Here is a 17,096-nt window from a genome sequence, read left to right on the forward strand (position 1 = left end):
TTTGAAAGCAGCTTTTAAATTTCTTTCTGAGGCAAAATTATGTTTGAAAGTTACAGAATTCCTTTGGAAAACAACCTTTTATTTTATGATTTGGAGGCACTATAAAGCCAGCACTTAAGTCTGATCATGTTACTTTAAAAATCCTTCCACTTGATTGTAAAAAAATAATTCCCATCTCCTGGATCTTTGCAAGAACTATCCCCTATTCTGTTGTTTTCAGTGGTTTGGCACACACTGAAATGCTCAATGGGATTACTCGTACATTGAAATCTAGTCACATGCATATGCGTTTGGGAGATCAAGGCATGAGAACTCCGGAGTAAAACTGACTCTATAAAGAAAATTGACGTGGGAGTTTTTAAATGCTTAGTAAAGCTGTGCAGAATATGGAGATTTCTTTCACAAAGGAGCTTGAGATTTTTGACATGTCTTTTCTTCCACATCAGAACAAAACCTGAAATTCAATTGAACTGCATTCTCTGAGGGAAAACTGTTTCATTGAAGCGTTCCTGACCACCTGTGTCACTCAGCCTCTGTTGAGCTCAGCTTCCCCACTAGTCACTGTTAAAATGCATACATAAAATACAAAAATAGCACAAAATATTTTCATTCATTTTGCTGAAATAAAACATTCAAAATATAATCGGAGGATAAAGAGTGACAAGCAAATTGGACTTGCATAATTATTTCACCTTTTATAATGTATAGCCCTAGTCTACAATCACACTCAAATGGGCGAGCACTGTGGCTACATGGGGGAAAAAAAATCACTTTACCAAAAGAAGCAGCATATTAGTTGGACCTGGGTTGGCAGCGTCTGTATAGATCAGGCACTTCAGCAGGGCTTGTTGGCACTTTTATCTAAGAGCTGATTGAATAAGGTGTTGGATAAAAGCCCCAAAATGCCTGCTGAAGTGCCTGATCTATACAGATGCAGGGTGCGCCAGGTCAAGTTTATGTGAGGTCTGTTCTGGGCATGTGCTGGGCTTGGTGCAGGTGCGTGACAAGTTTAAAGTAATGCACTGAGGGTTCTGGGGATTTTTTTTGTGCGTGTAAGCAGCCTATGCAAATACACAGATCCACCCATATAGATTCAGTTAAAGGGTGGGATCTAAGCTTGTGTTAATAAATAACTAAAGTAAAAGATTTGTTTGCAATGCATGGTTTTTAAGTTAACAGTGTCCTTTAATTTTTCTGTTTTTAAGAAAATATCTTTATTCTCAGTTGGGGAAACTGCAACATTTATATTGTCTTCCTTGTCCTGAAGACAGATTGAACCCAAACTTTGGTGACCTAGTTTCCTAAATGATCCTTTTAGCATTTCGTAAATGTAAGCAGACTTTATTTTTTCTACTATTGAATACAATGTTGACTGTAAGCCCAGTGTATATGTGTTCTCTCCACTTTATCCAATGACATTTTGTGCAGTAATAACTGATGAACAGTTTTGTTTGTTTTGTCCCCTTTGTTTTATGAACGTTGAACTTACTCACTGAATGGTTTTTAAAAAATAAAAAGGGAATATGTATTTACAGGGGGAAGTTGTCATTGGTTTCTCATGCCCCTTCCTCTGTTCTGTTTCTAGAATTCAGTGGCATGGTCCTTCTGTGTAAAGTCTGTGGAGACGTTGCTTCAGGATTCCATTATGGGGTTCATGCTTGTGAGGGCTGTAAGGTGAGTCATAACACTCTCCTTTCTGCTGTAGAAATACTAGTTTTTGGATCACTCGCTGCTTAATAACTGGTATTGTGCAGGAACTGAACATTCAAAAAAAAAAAAAGTGACATTGAACAGGTAGCTGTACTAACCTAATAAGGGCTAATCTTCAACATTTTAAGATATGCACAAACTTCTTTTAAAAGTTGATGCTTGGATAGGTGCAGTCCTTTTCCATGGAAACACCTAAACTGCATGCCTCCACATTTACAGAGGAATAAAAGCTCTCTTAGATACAGGATCCCCAAGGATGTAAAGGAAGTTATTACATGGAAAAGAGTCAGGTTGGGAATGGGAAAGTTGTTTAGATGCAGTGCAAGAGAATGGCCTAGTAGCTAAAATATACAGCTGTGAGTCAGGAGATCTGGATTCAGTTTCCAGCAATCTCTGCAACCTTTGGCAAGTCACTTAACCCCTCATTTTCTCTGTTGTAAAAGGATTTTAGTGTTGAATGTGGGGAAGCTTTTGGAATGTATTATAATTATAAATACTAACTGTTGCATTATACATGCATACATATAATTATACTTCTTTGTACATGCAGAACAGCCAGCGGGGAAAAAACAATCATGAGAAGTTGTAAAAGTGCTGCTAGTGATATATACGGCAGATGATTCTGAAAGGGGTATATGAGTCCGTACATACGTTATGCGTATCTGCTAACAGATGGATTTGACATCTATAGTAAGAGGTTCTTTTTCTGTGTTTGTTTTCAGGGCTTTTTCAGAAGAAGTATTCAGCAAAACATCCAATATAAGAAATGCTTGAAGAATAACAACTGCTCTATAATGAGAATGAATAGGAACAGATGCCAGCAGTGCCGCTTCAAAAAATGTCTGTCTGTTGGAATGTCGAGAGATGGTACGGTCCTATGTTGAATAATGACAGTCTTAAAATCAGTGATGCTGCTTTTGTTGCTCAGCTCAAAAGTGAATGATAAAGCTTATGTAAAGACGGGTGGTTGTACCCTGACAGTGATGCTGTCTCTTGCATTTGGATCATTTTATCTCACTGTATGATTCTCCTACATTTTTACCAGCTCCATATGGGTGGTAATATTAGCCAAGAAGGATTCTTCTCTTTTCTAGACATCAGTGGATATTTTCCTATTTCAAAGAAAGGGTTCTGTGAGCAAATACCTATACTGCTGCAGATTCAGGACAGTAACACCTGCCTCTATCATGTCAGACTCTGGCCTGGTATATGATTCTTGACTTGAAGGTCCATACTGCTTTCATGCTGTCATCAACATAGTCTACACTAGTAGTTCTCAACCTTTTTCATACTGAAACGCATTTGCCAGGATGGATGGCTTGTCCTGACCCGCACCTCCTGGCCATGCTGGTGCCCATCACTCCCAATCTGTGGTCCCCTGCCCCTCCAGCCTTGCCAAAGGGGGCCCCCAGATGCCTCTGTTTCACTCGAGCCAAAGCATGAGCAGTGAGTGTGGGTCCCTCTGTGTTCTGGGCCCGTCCCACTGCCTCTCCCCCACTGAAGGGCCAAGTGCCTTTTCCCCTTGCTCCCCCTGTCCCAGCTCTGTGCCTGGCCGCCTTCCTCAGCACCAGTAGGTAGGCACATGCATGTGCACAGCACTGCAGCCTTCAGGGCCATCCCTTGGACTTCCATCCCCCTATTTACCTGCAGCTGGACCTTCTCCCATGACCCGGCCTCGCTCTGTGCTGGCCACAAGCGTCTTCCTGCACAGACTTGCATGCACCCACTGCTTCCAATCGTCCCAGGCAGCCACTTGCAGGCTGGAATGCTGCCAGCCCACAAAGGGAAGCCCATGCTTTCACGGGGTTTTCTGGGGACCCGCTTGCAACCCTCTCAAATATTTCTGCAACCCACTTTTTGTGTTGTGACCCACCAGTTGAAAAACGCTGGTCTACACAGTTTGCCTGAGATTTATGATGGGACCAAGTTCTGCTTTTCAAAGTCTCCATGGAACTGAGGGTGTCTGCACTGATATTTAGGGTCAAGCGCATGGGTTTACAGTATTGATGGGTTGGCGCTCAGATACCAGCCTGACAGCTTGTCTTGACTAATCCTCAAGTGCCTCATGGAGCTGCAGTTGTGATTACACCATAGATCCCAAACTGCTCCACCAAAGGCATTAGTAATGGACTTACCTAGGACACCTACAGATAAAATGTGCTTACCCACTTAAAACAATTAGCTAGCTTACCTGTGCTTTTCTCAAAAGTGTGCCCTACATTGGGGAAAAGCTGCACTCTCTAGCTCCATCTAGATATTGCAATGACGCCCACCAATGTTCCAGACTGTACCCATAGTCAATGTACTGTAGCCTTACTTGTCTGTTTCAAGAGCTAGGTTGCTTCACTGTAAAGGCCATCAAGATGTGGAGCATAATGGATTACCAGTTGGGCAGTGTACCTCTCTCATTGCAATTAAGGTTTAATTTACCAGAGTTGTCTTCGGTCTGCCATTAACTGTGCCGACATCTGAAATTATGCTGTATGAAACCACTCTTCTCTACTTGCCAGGCATTATGTGCTAAACTTAGCTGCCAGATCAAGTGACAAGTTTGGAGGAATGGTGCATTTTTCTAACCTTTGGACTAATGCAGTTGTTATTCCCTTCCAGTGTCGTAAGAGAATGCTGCTTGCCACTTACCTGCACTGGGATTTATGCTGACATATGCTCAAAGTAGAATGGTTTCATATCCCTACAGTAACTGGGTCTTTGAGCTTTTGTTGTGAGATGGGTCCCAAGACCTGCCATTCCTTCATGGGCTACTAGCTGTGAGGGGAAGGAGGGAGACTCATGGCTGCTTAGGAGTTTGATAAGGCCTCATGTAGAGTCGCATTGGGTGCAGCTGTTCAAAAAATTAAGCTCATCTTTGCAAGGTATACGTGCCTAACCCTGGGCTGTGTCCCAACTGAAATATGTCAGAGACTCAGTTTGACTATAGGGCAGGTAATTGAATTACAGTAGCATAGCTAAAATGCTAATGGGGTAGGAGCCCTTGGTGTCCTGTGTATGGAATATGTGTGTTAGATTTTCTTTTTAAACAGAAGGAAATACTGCCCAGTGAAGCTCTTGCAGAAGGTCTTTTACTAGGGGTCGTTAGTGCATAGTATTTTTATTATAATCAACTTGGCTAAATGCGTGGAGCTTAAGGAGGAGGTTTTTGGCATAGGAAACAAGCAGGGTTGCATAGCTTTCATGAATGATCAGTTAAGTCTTTATTTACACCACTGAAAATCTCACCCTGGCCACATTTTTTAATAAAGTGATGAAAGTGTATTTTGTTTGACTTCATTTTTCCTTCAGAACATAAATCTTGCTTTAACAATAAACTTTGCTGTAACAGTCATTTCAGAAGTATAGAGGTGTAGAGGTGGGGGTAGAATTAGAACGGTTCCTTTGAATAAAGTTCTTGGTTATCGCCAGGGATCCTGGTTTTTTCTGATTTAAAAAACCCCTCAATTTTCAGTTAAAAAAACAAACAAACCACAAATCCACATTTTTTTGTGAGTTAAATGAAACACCACTAATATGTAGACATATATATAGTGGCGTTTCGTTTTAATCATGGAACAATGTGAATTTGGGGTTACTTTTTTAACCGAAAATTGGGGATTTTTTTTAAATTTGGGAAAACCAGGATCCCTGGTTATCACTCTATTTGATGAAATTTAGTCCTCATGGGCTAGTCTGTGCACAGAGTTACACCTGATTAATCTATTTAAGCTTCTTTATTTAATGTGGACTCCTGGGCAAACACACTTAGGCTGCCTTAAAACTAGCTATCTCTCTTTAGCTTGCCCCTGTAAACATAAAGTAATCTGATATATATTGAGTTTGAATCGGTTTGCAGCCCCTGATGCACTGATTGAACTACAGTGGGTTTTAATTGCATCTTTGCTTAAGCCAGTGACTCTGTGCATATTCTGTGCCCAAGTTTGGAAAACTAAGAAAAAAGCAATGCAAACAATTCTAGCATACTTTTAGTTGCTTTTGTTATTGACCTAAAAATAGCCACATATAACAAGATGGCTTTGGACCCAGTTCTGATTTCGTACTGGCTTTATTTTAGGAAAATGTGTGGGAAGTTAACTTCTGACATATTTAAATGAAATGAGGATTAGTGCCCACTTTTCTTTTAGTAGTAGTCCATTGAACTTGGTATCATACCATTGAACTTGGTATGATTGTGTAGCGCTAAAAGTGCTGTTGTTTTTTTCTTCTTCATTAGCTGTTAGGTTTGGCCGCATTCCTAAACGTGAAAAACAGAGAATGCTGATTGAAATGCAAAGTGCCATGAAGACCATGATGAACAGCCAATTCAGCGGCCACTTGTCAAATGAAGCATTATCCGAACATCAAGAGCAAGCGCCTGAAGAGCTCGCATCCAAACCCCAACAAGAGCAGGAGAATATCAAAAGTCCTTCTCCTCCTCCGCCTCCACCACCTCCTCCTCCTCCCTCCGACATTGCCAAGGAAGAAGTGATTGGTATGGTGACCCGAGCCCACAAAGATACCTTCATGTACAACCAGGAACAGTCACAAAACCCAGTTGAGGCCGTGCAGCCACACACTGGGGAGAGAATTCCAAAGAGCACTGAACAGTATAGTTTGAATAGCGACCATTGCAGCAGCGGGCTTAATGGCATCCATTGTACCGAAAGTGAGCACTATCTCAGTGGACAGTACAAAGGGAGAAACGTAATGCATTATCCAAATGGGCACACCATTTGTTTGACAAATGGCCACTGTATGAACTTTACCAACAGTTATACTCAAAGAATATGTGATAGGATTCCAGAAGATGGCTTTTCTCCAAATGAGAACATGAATGGTTACTCATGCAACACTGGCGGGAGAATGCATCTGGTATAGTGATGTCAATTATTCTTGCTCACCTTGACTTAAGTGAAGGGTTCAATTGTATTCCTCTGCTTCCATTTTAATGAACTGTTAATATAGATGGGCCAAAATGTACACGTTTAGTCAGTGAGGTTGAACATGGATCATTTTGGGTTATAGCTGGGACTTGGAGAGGAACAGTGTAGTGACAGAGAATTACCAAAGAGAGATTAATGCTTTAAGTTGTGTGTGGGATTTGAAATCAGACAGGTGTTGGCTTTTTTTCTAGTAATATTTTTGGCTGCTGAATAACCTGTTTTCAGCCAAAACCTACAAAAGATATGATTGGACATAGGCTATTTGGCAGCCAGACGTATCAAAGGCTTCTTTAATAAAACTCACTTTTCCACCTTATTGTTTATTTGAAATCCAGTAAATTAATCAAACCCTTGTTTAGGGAGAACTTTTAAAGGTTTATGAAGTTAGTGTGTCTGTCTTAAAATACAACTGTAAAAAGGTAACCAAAGAAAGTTTTGGGCTAAAATCACAGTACTGAGTTTTCCTACATGTTAGTTTTTCCATCTGTAAAATGGGACTAGCACTTCCTTGCCCTGCAAGGACCACCTGAAGCAAAATACATTTATGATTGTAAAATGCTTATATACGGCAATGGTGGAGATGATACGAGTACCTACAATAAAAATTTAGATGTTAAATTAAAGTAAAAGAGATTGGAGGGGGGCACTTAACTATGGATCCCCTGCATGGTACAGTCTTTCGCCATATGAATTACCGGAACCGACAACATAGCAATTTTTTAAAGCACAGTAGTTAGTGGACCTGCATAAAAGCCCCTCTTGTTTAACCAATTAGTTAATGGAGGAACACACATTTTATCTGTTAAGTTATTAGTGTGGTGCTTTTCTAAAGTGTGAGAGAGTCTCTTTCAAACATTTGGTAAAATTTTTTAAATAGATTTAAGATTTGGTGTGTGTGGAAATCCTAGGTTTGTCCAATGAGCAAGACTCCCTATGTGGATCCAACTAAGTCTGGCCATGAAGTTTGGGAAGAATTTTCCATGAGCTTTACTCCTGCAGTGAAAGAAGTTGTGGAGTTTGCAAAGCGTGTCCCGGGGTTCCGAGATCTTTCCCAGCATGACCAGGTCAACCTTCTAAAGGCTGGAACCTTTGAGGTGAGAATTGCAGTGCCTTGTGAACTTCCTTCAAGCTTCTTATCTTGACTTGAGAGGCTGTGCAACAGTCTTGTCCATTATAGAGATGAGTGTGTCTGGATCTAGCACTGGACTTCTCCACACATGATGACAGAGGAGTGCCATATTGCTGTCTTAGAGAAAAGGGCTAAACCTTCAGCTGGCATAAACTGGCATGGCACTAATGGGCATCAGCGGAGCTATGCCAAATTATAACAGCGGAGAGCCTTGTTGGTAAGTTCTGGGAGTGAACTTCTGCCAAGTCCAGGAGTGTTCATGGTTTTGTTCTGCCTCAGCCAGTTGATCAACCAGAAATACAGCCCACAACACTCCTCCTTAAGTCCCAAGGCTTAGGAAATCATCCTTGTTGCGGTTTTTATAACAAGTTGCTTGGCCTAGAGAGAAGCAAGGGTAGTAGGGAGAGACTGTGTCTGCGGCAGTAGCTTTGCTTTTGAGATCTAATCTGAATTAGTAGCCCTGCAGAAGAGGTCTGCCCCTGGCCCCTCTGCTTCCTAAGGGCACTTTTCTGCAGGGATGCCAGCCTGTGTCAGAGTGCTTCCATCCCTACCAGATGTCATCCCAGTAGTTACTATGGTATAATAGTCACAGAAGTCTTAGTTGTTTCAGATAGTCAACAGTGCAGTTGCTAAACTATAAATACTGTGTAGTGCCCACATTATGGCTGTTACTTGGATCCTTATAGAAGGTCCTTTGCCCTACTCACTATAATTATATTTTACCTTCTAATTATCTTGTTTATGGTCAGTACTGAAGTATTGTGTGTAATTGGTAACTTTAAATTGGTGCACAAATCCACAATACTTGATATTGCATTATGATTTGTGTCCTTCATTAAAAGGCCTGTTACCTTGTGTGCCTGTGTATAGAGGTACATAATACATCAGTCCTATATCGCATCAGCATCGATGTAAGGAAAATTGATATTATCCAGCAGTCAAGTTTTTTTGGCTGATATGGCTGATAATGTTGCCGATAAATGCCCTAGCATGCATGCAGCCTCAGTGCAGGACACAGGCGGACAGGAGCGTACCCCTGCAGCATGGAGAACAGCGTCCAGCTGGTAAGGCGTCTGGCCCGCACTGCACAGCTGGGGCAGGGTGGAACTGTGAGCAGTTCGTCTGGGAGGCAAGTGACTCCTGGTGTTGCATGCACCCCAGAAGGACATGGATGTATGCCCCCAGATCTAGGCACAGGGTGAGGGTGGGCTGCTGCTGTGGGCTGGAGGCTCTTCCTGGTGTAAGGGCTGGGATGGGCTTGCACTCGGGGCGGGCAGTGGCAGCACTGGAAGGGGGGCAGTGGGGAAGGGCTGCAGCTGCCCCAAGTGCAGCCCATCCCTCCCATTGGGAGGAGCCCGCTGCTGCCCCCACCTGCAGCAGCACCCCACCTTCGCCCTGTACATAGACCTAGGGCACATCCCACCCCCCATGCCCTCCCGGGTTGCATGCAGCTGTGGGAGCTGCTTCTGTGCCTCCAGATCAGTCACGGCTCTGTCCTGAGCCCACCTCCAGCTGGGCAGTGCCTGCCCCAGCCCTACTCCCTCCCTCACCACAGGGCCCTTGATATGTTCCCCACCATGCCCCTTCCCTCTACCTTTGCCCCTTCCCCGACAGCAGACCTACCGGCGAGACACTGCTGTCTAAGCTGCTGGGCCACATATTGGCAGTCAGGTTGGTATTGGCCAGTATGGCTCTTTTAAAAATTGGCCATCGGTATCGACCCAGAAAATCTCTGTTGATGTACCCCTACCTGCGTGTATGTATGATGCACACTGTTGCCAGTAGAGTTAAGTTTGCATGATCATAAGAGACTTGACCCTGTAAAATCCAAAGTCACTGCTGTGGACAGGTCTGGTTTCCATATCACTTTTTAGTTAGTTGGAAGCGCTACACTGGACAAATAATTCTTCTGAAATGTGTTGGGTTTATTTATCTTATATTTATGTAGCATAGTTTTGGAATGGATTATTGTTGGGTTGAGGTACGTGTTAACTGTAACACTTGGGCCCAGCTTCTGATGTCCCTGGTTTTTAGTATCTTTGCTTTAGACTGTTCCTCCTTCCAGTGCACTTACACTTCTGATAACATATTGATTCTTGCCTACAATAGCTGTAAAATGAACTGTTTCCCAGCTAAGGATGCTGTTTTTAGGTTCTTTTCCCAAACACTTCTTCAGTAGCTTTTAAACTCCTTCTTAGTTTTATACAAAAACACATTCTTCTTGGTGAAATATTCTACATGTGGCTATACCCAGGTTATCCCAAAATGAGACCCCAAATGGGGAGATGGAATTACTTAAAACAACCATCTTTTCCAATTAAATCTTTCTTGGAGTCTCCATGACTGAATAGGAAGCCTCATTCATCTGCTTTTAATGCCAGTTACAAGAACAATCAGTAAACATTTTCCATATATTTCCATTTTCAGATTGGCAGGGCCAGGGTAGTGGTTCTCAATCTTTTGTACCAGGACCCATTTGGAAATGTCAATGGCCATCCCAACCCAGTGTATCTGGCTCCTAACCCACTGCCCACCACCCCCAGGCCCTAGCCCCCCCCAGTGTGTGGGGCAGGAGGTGGGTGTATGTGGAACATGGGACAGGGAGGGCCCAAGCAGCCCCTTGCAGGCTGAACTGTCCATTGGGAATAGGTAAATTTATAATGGGATTAAATGGACTTCTAACAACAAAGTGGGTATAGGTTAGATACTAGAAAAAGTCTAACTGTAAGGATAGTTAAACACTAAAACAGATTATATAGGGAGTTGGTAGCATCAAAGGTAGTTAAAAACAGTGTCTGGGACTGGTTTCTACAAAGAATGGTTTAGGTTTATAATACCTTGAGGTTAGGACTAGATGACCTGGCAAAGTTGCTTCCAGCCCTAGTTCCTGTGACTTGCATAGCAGAGTCCTCAGCTGCTGTATTCTGAAGATCAGAATAAGTGCAGTGCTCTCCTAAAAATTAACAAGTGTAATTTTTGGCTAGTGACTCCATACATGTAGAGCCCAATCCCATGAAGTACCATGCATTTTCAGTTTCTATGGAAAATGATGTAGGTGAAAGGTACACAGCACCTTGTGAGAACAAGCCACACGGCTTTAATTAAGAGTTATGTGCCCCCAGAAGTCTCATTTTTATTTCTATTTTGAGGGATTCAGTGGTACATAGGCCTCTTCACAGTAGGATCCACCACAGGACACATTGCTTGGATGCAGAAAGTGAAACTATCAAGCATAGCGTCCACACCTCTTACCAGGTTACTGCATCTGGCTGTGCAGTTTAAATTTAGCTGCAGGTCACACATTGTGCATAGATGAGATGACATTTCCAGACACATTCTTCGGACCTGTATTTTTTTCAAGCGTGTGAAAAGAAACACTTCGAAAACCCAGAATTCCTCTTGGACAATGGTAAAATCCTTTTAAAATTAATGCGTTTACACAGGGCGAGCGAGACGGAAATCAAAACAGAATACAGTAAATCTGAAGTTTTAAGATGAAGCTGGTTTTAGATTACACAGAGAAAAGGCAGGTGTGTACATTTGGAAAACATATCAATAAGGTTGATCAGACATGAGGAAATGCAACTTTACTAGCTGTTCTGCAAGAAAAAAAATCACAATGGAGCTGAGAACAAGAGACATTTCAGCCTAATAGGTAGACTGTAAATACTCAAAAGTAGGTGCCTATACCAGAAGTACATTCCTTGTGGTAACTACAAACAAAATACAATTTTAAGTTCTGCTTCCTTAACCTTTCCAAAATCCACGGACTGTTTCTTTTCACGACAGTCTGTGAAAAGACAGGCATGGCATGGTATTTTTTACAAATATCACATGATGAGTCAGATCAGTAGCTGGCGTCACTCCGGAGTTATTTCAGTGGAGAAACTGCAGTTTACATCAAATGATGCTTCAGCTTGAACCTTTCCTTCCTACTAGCACCAAAAGAAAAAGTCTTCAATACTACAAACACTTTGGGCTGTCCAGACACAAGCCTTCACAGTGGCATGTTTGTGAAGAGTGTTTGTTTTTTTAATTCTGTGGCTTAGGCAGAGGTTTGAATTTTATTGTGTTCCCTCTGGCCTGCTTATAATAATGCCCACTTCTTTATTCTGTCTAATTCTGGGCTATAGCTTGCATTATTCCATATAGCTAACTGGGTTATTGTCAATTTCCACACAAGATACTTGTGTAGGCAATAAGAGTAATCTAACGAACTCATTGAGTTAATTTCTTCTTAGATTTTCCACAAATCCATGTCCTTTTTGTTCTGCTCTTTTTACCAGGTTTTAATGGTACGGTTTGCATCTCTGTTTGACGCAAAGGAACGTACTGTCACCTTTCTTAGTGGAAAGAAGTACAGCGTGGATGAATTGCATTTGATGGGAGCCAGTGATCTGCTCAATTCCATGTTTGAATTTAGCGAGAAGCTAAATGCCCTGCAGCTTAGTGATGAGGAAATGAGTTTGTTTACAGCAGTTGTCTTGGTATCTGCAGGTAAGGATACAAAATGAGTCTGCATCTGTGCCAAAACTTGAAGCAATTCTCTGTTAGAGAAAAGGCTTCTAGAAAATGTATATAATTATGTCAAGCCTAACAGAATCCCTATAGATCAACTTAATGGGCCTTATGTAAATTCCTAGTAGCCTGCAGTACAAGCTTTTATACCTCTGATATTCAGACAGCTTATGTAAAAATCACTGCTGATTCACAGATGTTTAGAGAGCCCTTCTTTTTACTGTGGAATCCAAATTTCCATTAAGAAGAAGAAAAATATTTAGCCTTTTTCCTGTACAAAAAAAAGATCACTATCACTTTACAAACAAAATTATCTCACTACGGTAAAAGCTCTGTTATTTGGCATCCCCCGGGAGTGGGGGATGCTGGATAACAAAATATACCAGTTAAATGAGCGACCCCGGCTGCCGCTTCTTCCGCCATGTCCCACCACCCCTCCCGCAGGCCCGGCGGGACAGGGATGCAGGCCCCTCACAGCTCCATGCAGCCTGTTGTGTCCCCGGGGGCTCGGCAGCATGGGCTGCTTTCCCCTGGGCCGTGGGGGCTCGGAGAAACTGGAAGTGCTGTGGTGGGCACTTTTCCGGTTTCACTTTTCCTTACAATCCAGCGTGCTGGTTAACAGAGCATGCCAGCTTGTAAGGTGCCAGTTACCAGAGAGTTTACTGTATTATATTAATGTATTCTTCCTGGCAAACAAGAAGTAGCATCCACAGTGGAAACAGTGGGTCTAATGATTTCCCTCTCATCATATTAGTTTTACAAAATGATGCCAGTAAAGGTACTTGTACCAGTGCAAGTAATGGGAGAATCAGATACCTTTGAAGTACTGATTTCGGAGACCACTAGGTATTTTAGTTGCCTAACATTTCAGTCTTAATCTGAATCTGTATTGGAAGCAGTGTTTAGTTTAAACCATGAACCAGTGGTTCAGTTAAACCATGAACAAAGCTACTGGGCACATGCAGTAGGCTGTGCTTTGCCCAGGGTGCACAGCTCTGTGTGCACATAAATCCCCAAATTGTAGCCAGGCAAAGATAAAGTGGGAGGCGGCCTATTTTTGCTCAATAGCTGGGTGGGTAGGGCATTTGCTGAGGAAGTGGGAAACTTAAGGCTGTAGGTTGTCCTGATTCAGAGGGGGTTTGATGCTGTCTCTCCCATCTTTCCAGCACAGCGCCATAGCCACCAGGCCACAAGTTAAGCATTATCCAGTTTCCGGCCTTCCTTTCGAAGCTGTGTCACTGCACTTAGTATTTGACATTGTTTGGATAAGATGGGTAGAAAGCAGTGGGGAAGGCTTTTTCCCCTTTGAGAGCAAGAATTCAGGCCAGGGAACCCAGGGCCTGAGCTCTGTCCCCCTTACTGAGCCATGCTTGTTTTATTTATTTATTTATTTATTTCCTGGCCTCACATATTTCCCTGTCTTGGCATCCCAGGGGCCCAGCTTCAACAGGAACAGCTGGAGTAGTTGCAAGTTAAGTACATCTTTAAGCCCTCTTCTTAGCTAAAGATGTTTTCCTGAATTGGGGCATTCATGTCAATCACCTGTATACTCTGTAGTTAAACACTAAGTTGATTTGACTTGGGAATCATAAAAAAGCAGCTAAAACTTTAAACATTTTATAGTGTTGTTGCTGTAATAAGCTTATTTAGGAAAACAGAACAAAGCCATGTGTACTACATGAATTCCCAAGCATGGTGAAGCTGCGCCCCAGCTAATGTGCCCGTTCAGAAGCGCATTAGCTTTTTCCCCACAATATATAAGGAAAGATGGAGTTGTAGCCCTGTTTCCCTGTACAGACGCCTTGGAATGCCATGCGCCTCCAAGAGAATGAGAGACGTGGCAGGAGTTCTGCCTCGCCTGTACCTATTCATAGGTTCCACAAAGAGAGAGTTTTCTAAAGTCAGACCCTAAAACTGGGGTCCTGAGAGGCAGGGACTTTAAGTAAGGAGTTACAAGTGTTGAGCACTCCTGATCCCCGTTGGTCAGTAGACACTGCCCGGTGCCTCCCCATTTCTGAGAGAGAAGCTTCTTTCATTTAGGTACTAGAAGCTCTGATTCGGCAGGGATTTAAGCACATGCTTAAGTCCACCCCTATTAAACCAAGCACGTAAGCAAATGTGTTGAAACATAACGTGATTGACGCCCTGCAGGTTGAATGCGTGTGAGAATGTTGTTGACCCAGAGTCCATAAGGCTGAACCAGTCTTCTTTACAGACAGCTTGCTGCAGGCACCCGGTTTTGAACATCTTGACTCAGGTGTTTATACTACTACTTTCTCTCCTAGCTGATTTGGACACTAACTGGTTTTAAGTTACAAGCCATATCTGTCTCCCCCCCGATTTAGATCGATCTGGAATAGAAAACGTCAACTCCGTGGAGGCACTGCAGGAAACATTAATTCGAGCGCTGCGGACCTTAATTATGAAAAACCATCCAAATGAAGCCTCTATTTTTACAAAACTGCTTTTGAAATTACCTGACTTGCGTTCCTTAAACAACATGCACTCTGAGGAACTCTTGGCCTTCAAAGTTCACCCCTAGGCCTTCAGCTCTTGTTGGTACAAGGACTTGCCTCGTATTAAACTATTTCGTGCTCAGATATTTATATATTTGTACAACTTGTTGGAGAGAGAGAGGCTTCGTTGATTCTGAATGATTATTAGATGTTCCGTAACAATGCAATAATACGCCAGAGTGAGAACGTTCAGCCGCTAGCAGCACACCATTCAGAGTCCTCCAACATATCTGAAATAATCTGTCGCAGTTCTGCTGGAGAGTTTACTGAATAGATGTTGACTGAGGATTTTTTTTGTTTTCCTCACTCAACAAAAATAAAAAATTCAGCTCCCTCTGATGTAGACCCAATACGTAATGGCTGTGTTGGAACATGGAATTGGGTGGAAACAATCCTGCACTGCCAAGGAAACGAGAGATTTATTTGTTTTTTCCTGCATCTGATTTATGGACTTGAGGAAAGCTCTTGGTTCACTCATGGTTTCACTGTTCTTGCTCCATGAAATTTGATGGAATGATTTCAGTCTAGACCAACCCTTATTAAGTACGCACACATGCCATATGTATATAATATAAATAGAGACATAGTGGGTGTTTATGACCATATAAAGTACAGAGTTATATGTATATACATGTATGTATATAAATAGTTCTATATAAAAGTATATATATATGTACATATAATTTCTTCACAATATTTTAAACTGTGAAGGAGTTAAACCTACAAAAGATGGTGATTTATGGCAAAACCAAATGGATGCACTTTGTGTATTGCTAAATATCTGACCATTTCTAATTTTTAGAAAACATCAAATTTGCATTGAAATGCTGTATTTGTTGATTTAAGAAAAACTGTGGCACTAAATGCACAGGGTCAGGTTTAGACTTTATAATGTCACACAGAAGTCAAAGGAAATTGTTCATGGTACTAGTTAGACTGATTATTCTTTGCCACTAAGTTCTTATGGTATGATAATGGTTAAGCTGCTGGACACTATTCAAACTGTTCAGGACAGCCAAAAGGAAATTATTAGATGAGTAATAGACTCTATTGATTCCTCCTGGAGGAAGATTTCAGGAAAAGTATATCCATCTAATTACCTGGATTGCATTATTTAGTGTGCTCTGTGACTCTTTGTTTCTTACACTACACCATTTTGCTGCTTGCCCGCTAAATGAAATTTGAATTCTGGAATGTGAGACATCCCTTCATCTTTTCATAGTCTGGGTTTTTCCTCCTTCATTTGTGTGTTCAATATTAGATCTGTATGTTTTATTTTGTGTAGAAAAAGTTCCACTGGATTTTCTGATTCCCTACCCCCTGCACCACCTATAAAAGGCTTTTTTTCAAATGTATGTAAGTAACAAAAATTCCCAAATGTTGAGGGTCTACTTTATACTCTGATAGTTTGCAGTCTCCAAAAGTGATTCTTTGAGACTGAGTTTTTTCCAGTCGCTGCAAGAATAGATGCCACAGAATGTAGTTTAAAAAGCCAAAGCAGTAAAGTTCTAGGTAGTCTTGTTGCTGTCACATAATATCAAAGGAAAATGTTCTGTTACCTTTGTTTAAATGGGCTCATGTCAAACTTTGATCCTCTAAGGTGTTAGAATTTTGTAACACTAAGTGCTCTGTTAATAGCTAGTCCCCTCTCTTGTTGTTCATGTGATGTAATAAGGGCACAAACCGGAAAGCCTTCTGATTTGTAGAATTCCTATTAAGCTGGCAGGGTCAAATCTCAAGTGGCCATGAACCTGATTCAAAGCTGATTGAAGTCACTGTGTCTTCCCAAATCATGGTACTGGGTTTAGGGTATGGCCCTATAAATCCACTTCTGCATCACACAAGTCAACAGGAACCCTGCCACTATATACTTCTATTGCAGGCCTCATTGTAGCATGTACCATACAAAGCAGAATTCCCAATGGCACTGCTCAAAAAAGCACGAGCAGAACATGGCCAGGAGGGTAAGTACACACTTGCATTGCTAAAAAGCAGAGGGCACAGCTCTCTCCTAGCACTCCCTCACCTCCTTCAGCTGGTGTGGTGCTGCAAAAGCTACCCTTCAATTTCCAATTTTATTACTCATGGGATAATGGCCCCTCTTGAATAACCTTTTCACCCAGATTACACTTCCAAGGCTCTTGCATCATGTAGCAGGCTGCATTCCACCAGTATTACTAGCTTTACAGCACCACCGAACTTTTATCCAACAGATCAGATTTTGAAAGGACACAACTACATTATATTTTGTTGCATCTTGGAGTTCAGGTGGCTGCTTTGGAGACCTTA

General features: G+C 42.0%; 1 protein-coding gene across 1 annotated transcript in view; it reads left to right on the forward strand.

The window, feature by feature from the left end:
* The window catches only part of NR1D2 (nuclear receptor subfamily 1 group D member 2), a gene marked incomplete at its 5' end in the record, with an annotated part of 19,774 nt that extends 3,635 nt beyond the window's left edge, over positions 1 to 16,139 (forward strand). The window contains 6 exons of the mRNA XM_019532979.1: positions 1,586 to 1,674; positions 2,433 to 2,577; positions 5,936 to 6,573; positions 7,553 to 7,738; positions 12,060 to 12,270; positions 14,637 to 16,139. Coding sequence (XP_019388524.1) covers positions 1,586 to 1,674; positions 2,433 to 2,577; positions 5,936 to 6,573; positions 7,553 to 7,738; positions 12,060 to 12,270; positions 14,637 to 14,833 — 1,466 coding nt within the window. The remainder of the gene's footprint in view (positions 1 to 1,585; positions 1,675 to 2,432; positions 2,578 to 5,935; positions 6,574 to 7,552; positions 7,739 to 12,059; positions 12,271 to 14,636) is intronic.
* Positions 16,140 to 17,096: the final 957 nt, after the last annotated feature.

This window comes from Crocodylus porosus, unplaced genomic scaffold (genome assembly GCF_001723895.1).
Source record: "Crocodylus porosus isolate Cpor-Errol unplaced genomic scaffold, CroPor_comp1, whole genome shotgun sequence".
In the NCBI taxonomy this organism is placed as follows: domain Eukaryota; kingdom Metazoa; phylum Chordata; order Crocodylia; family Crocodylidae; genus Crocodylus; species Crocodylus porosus.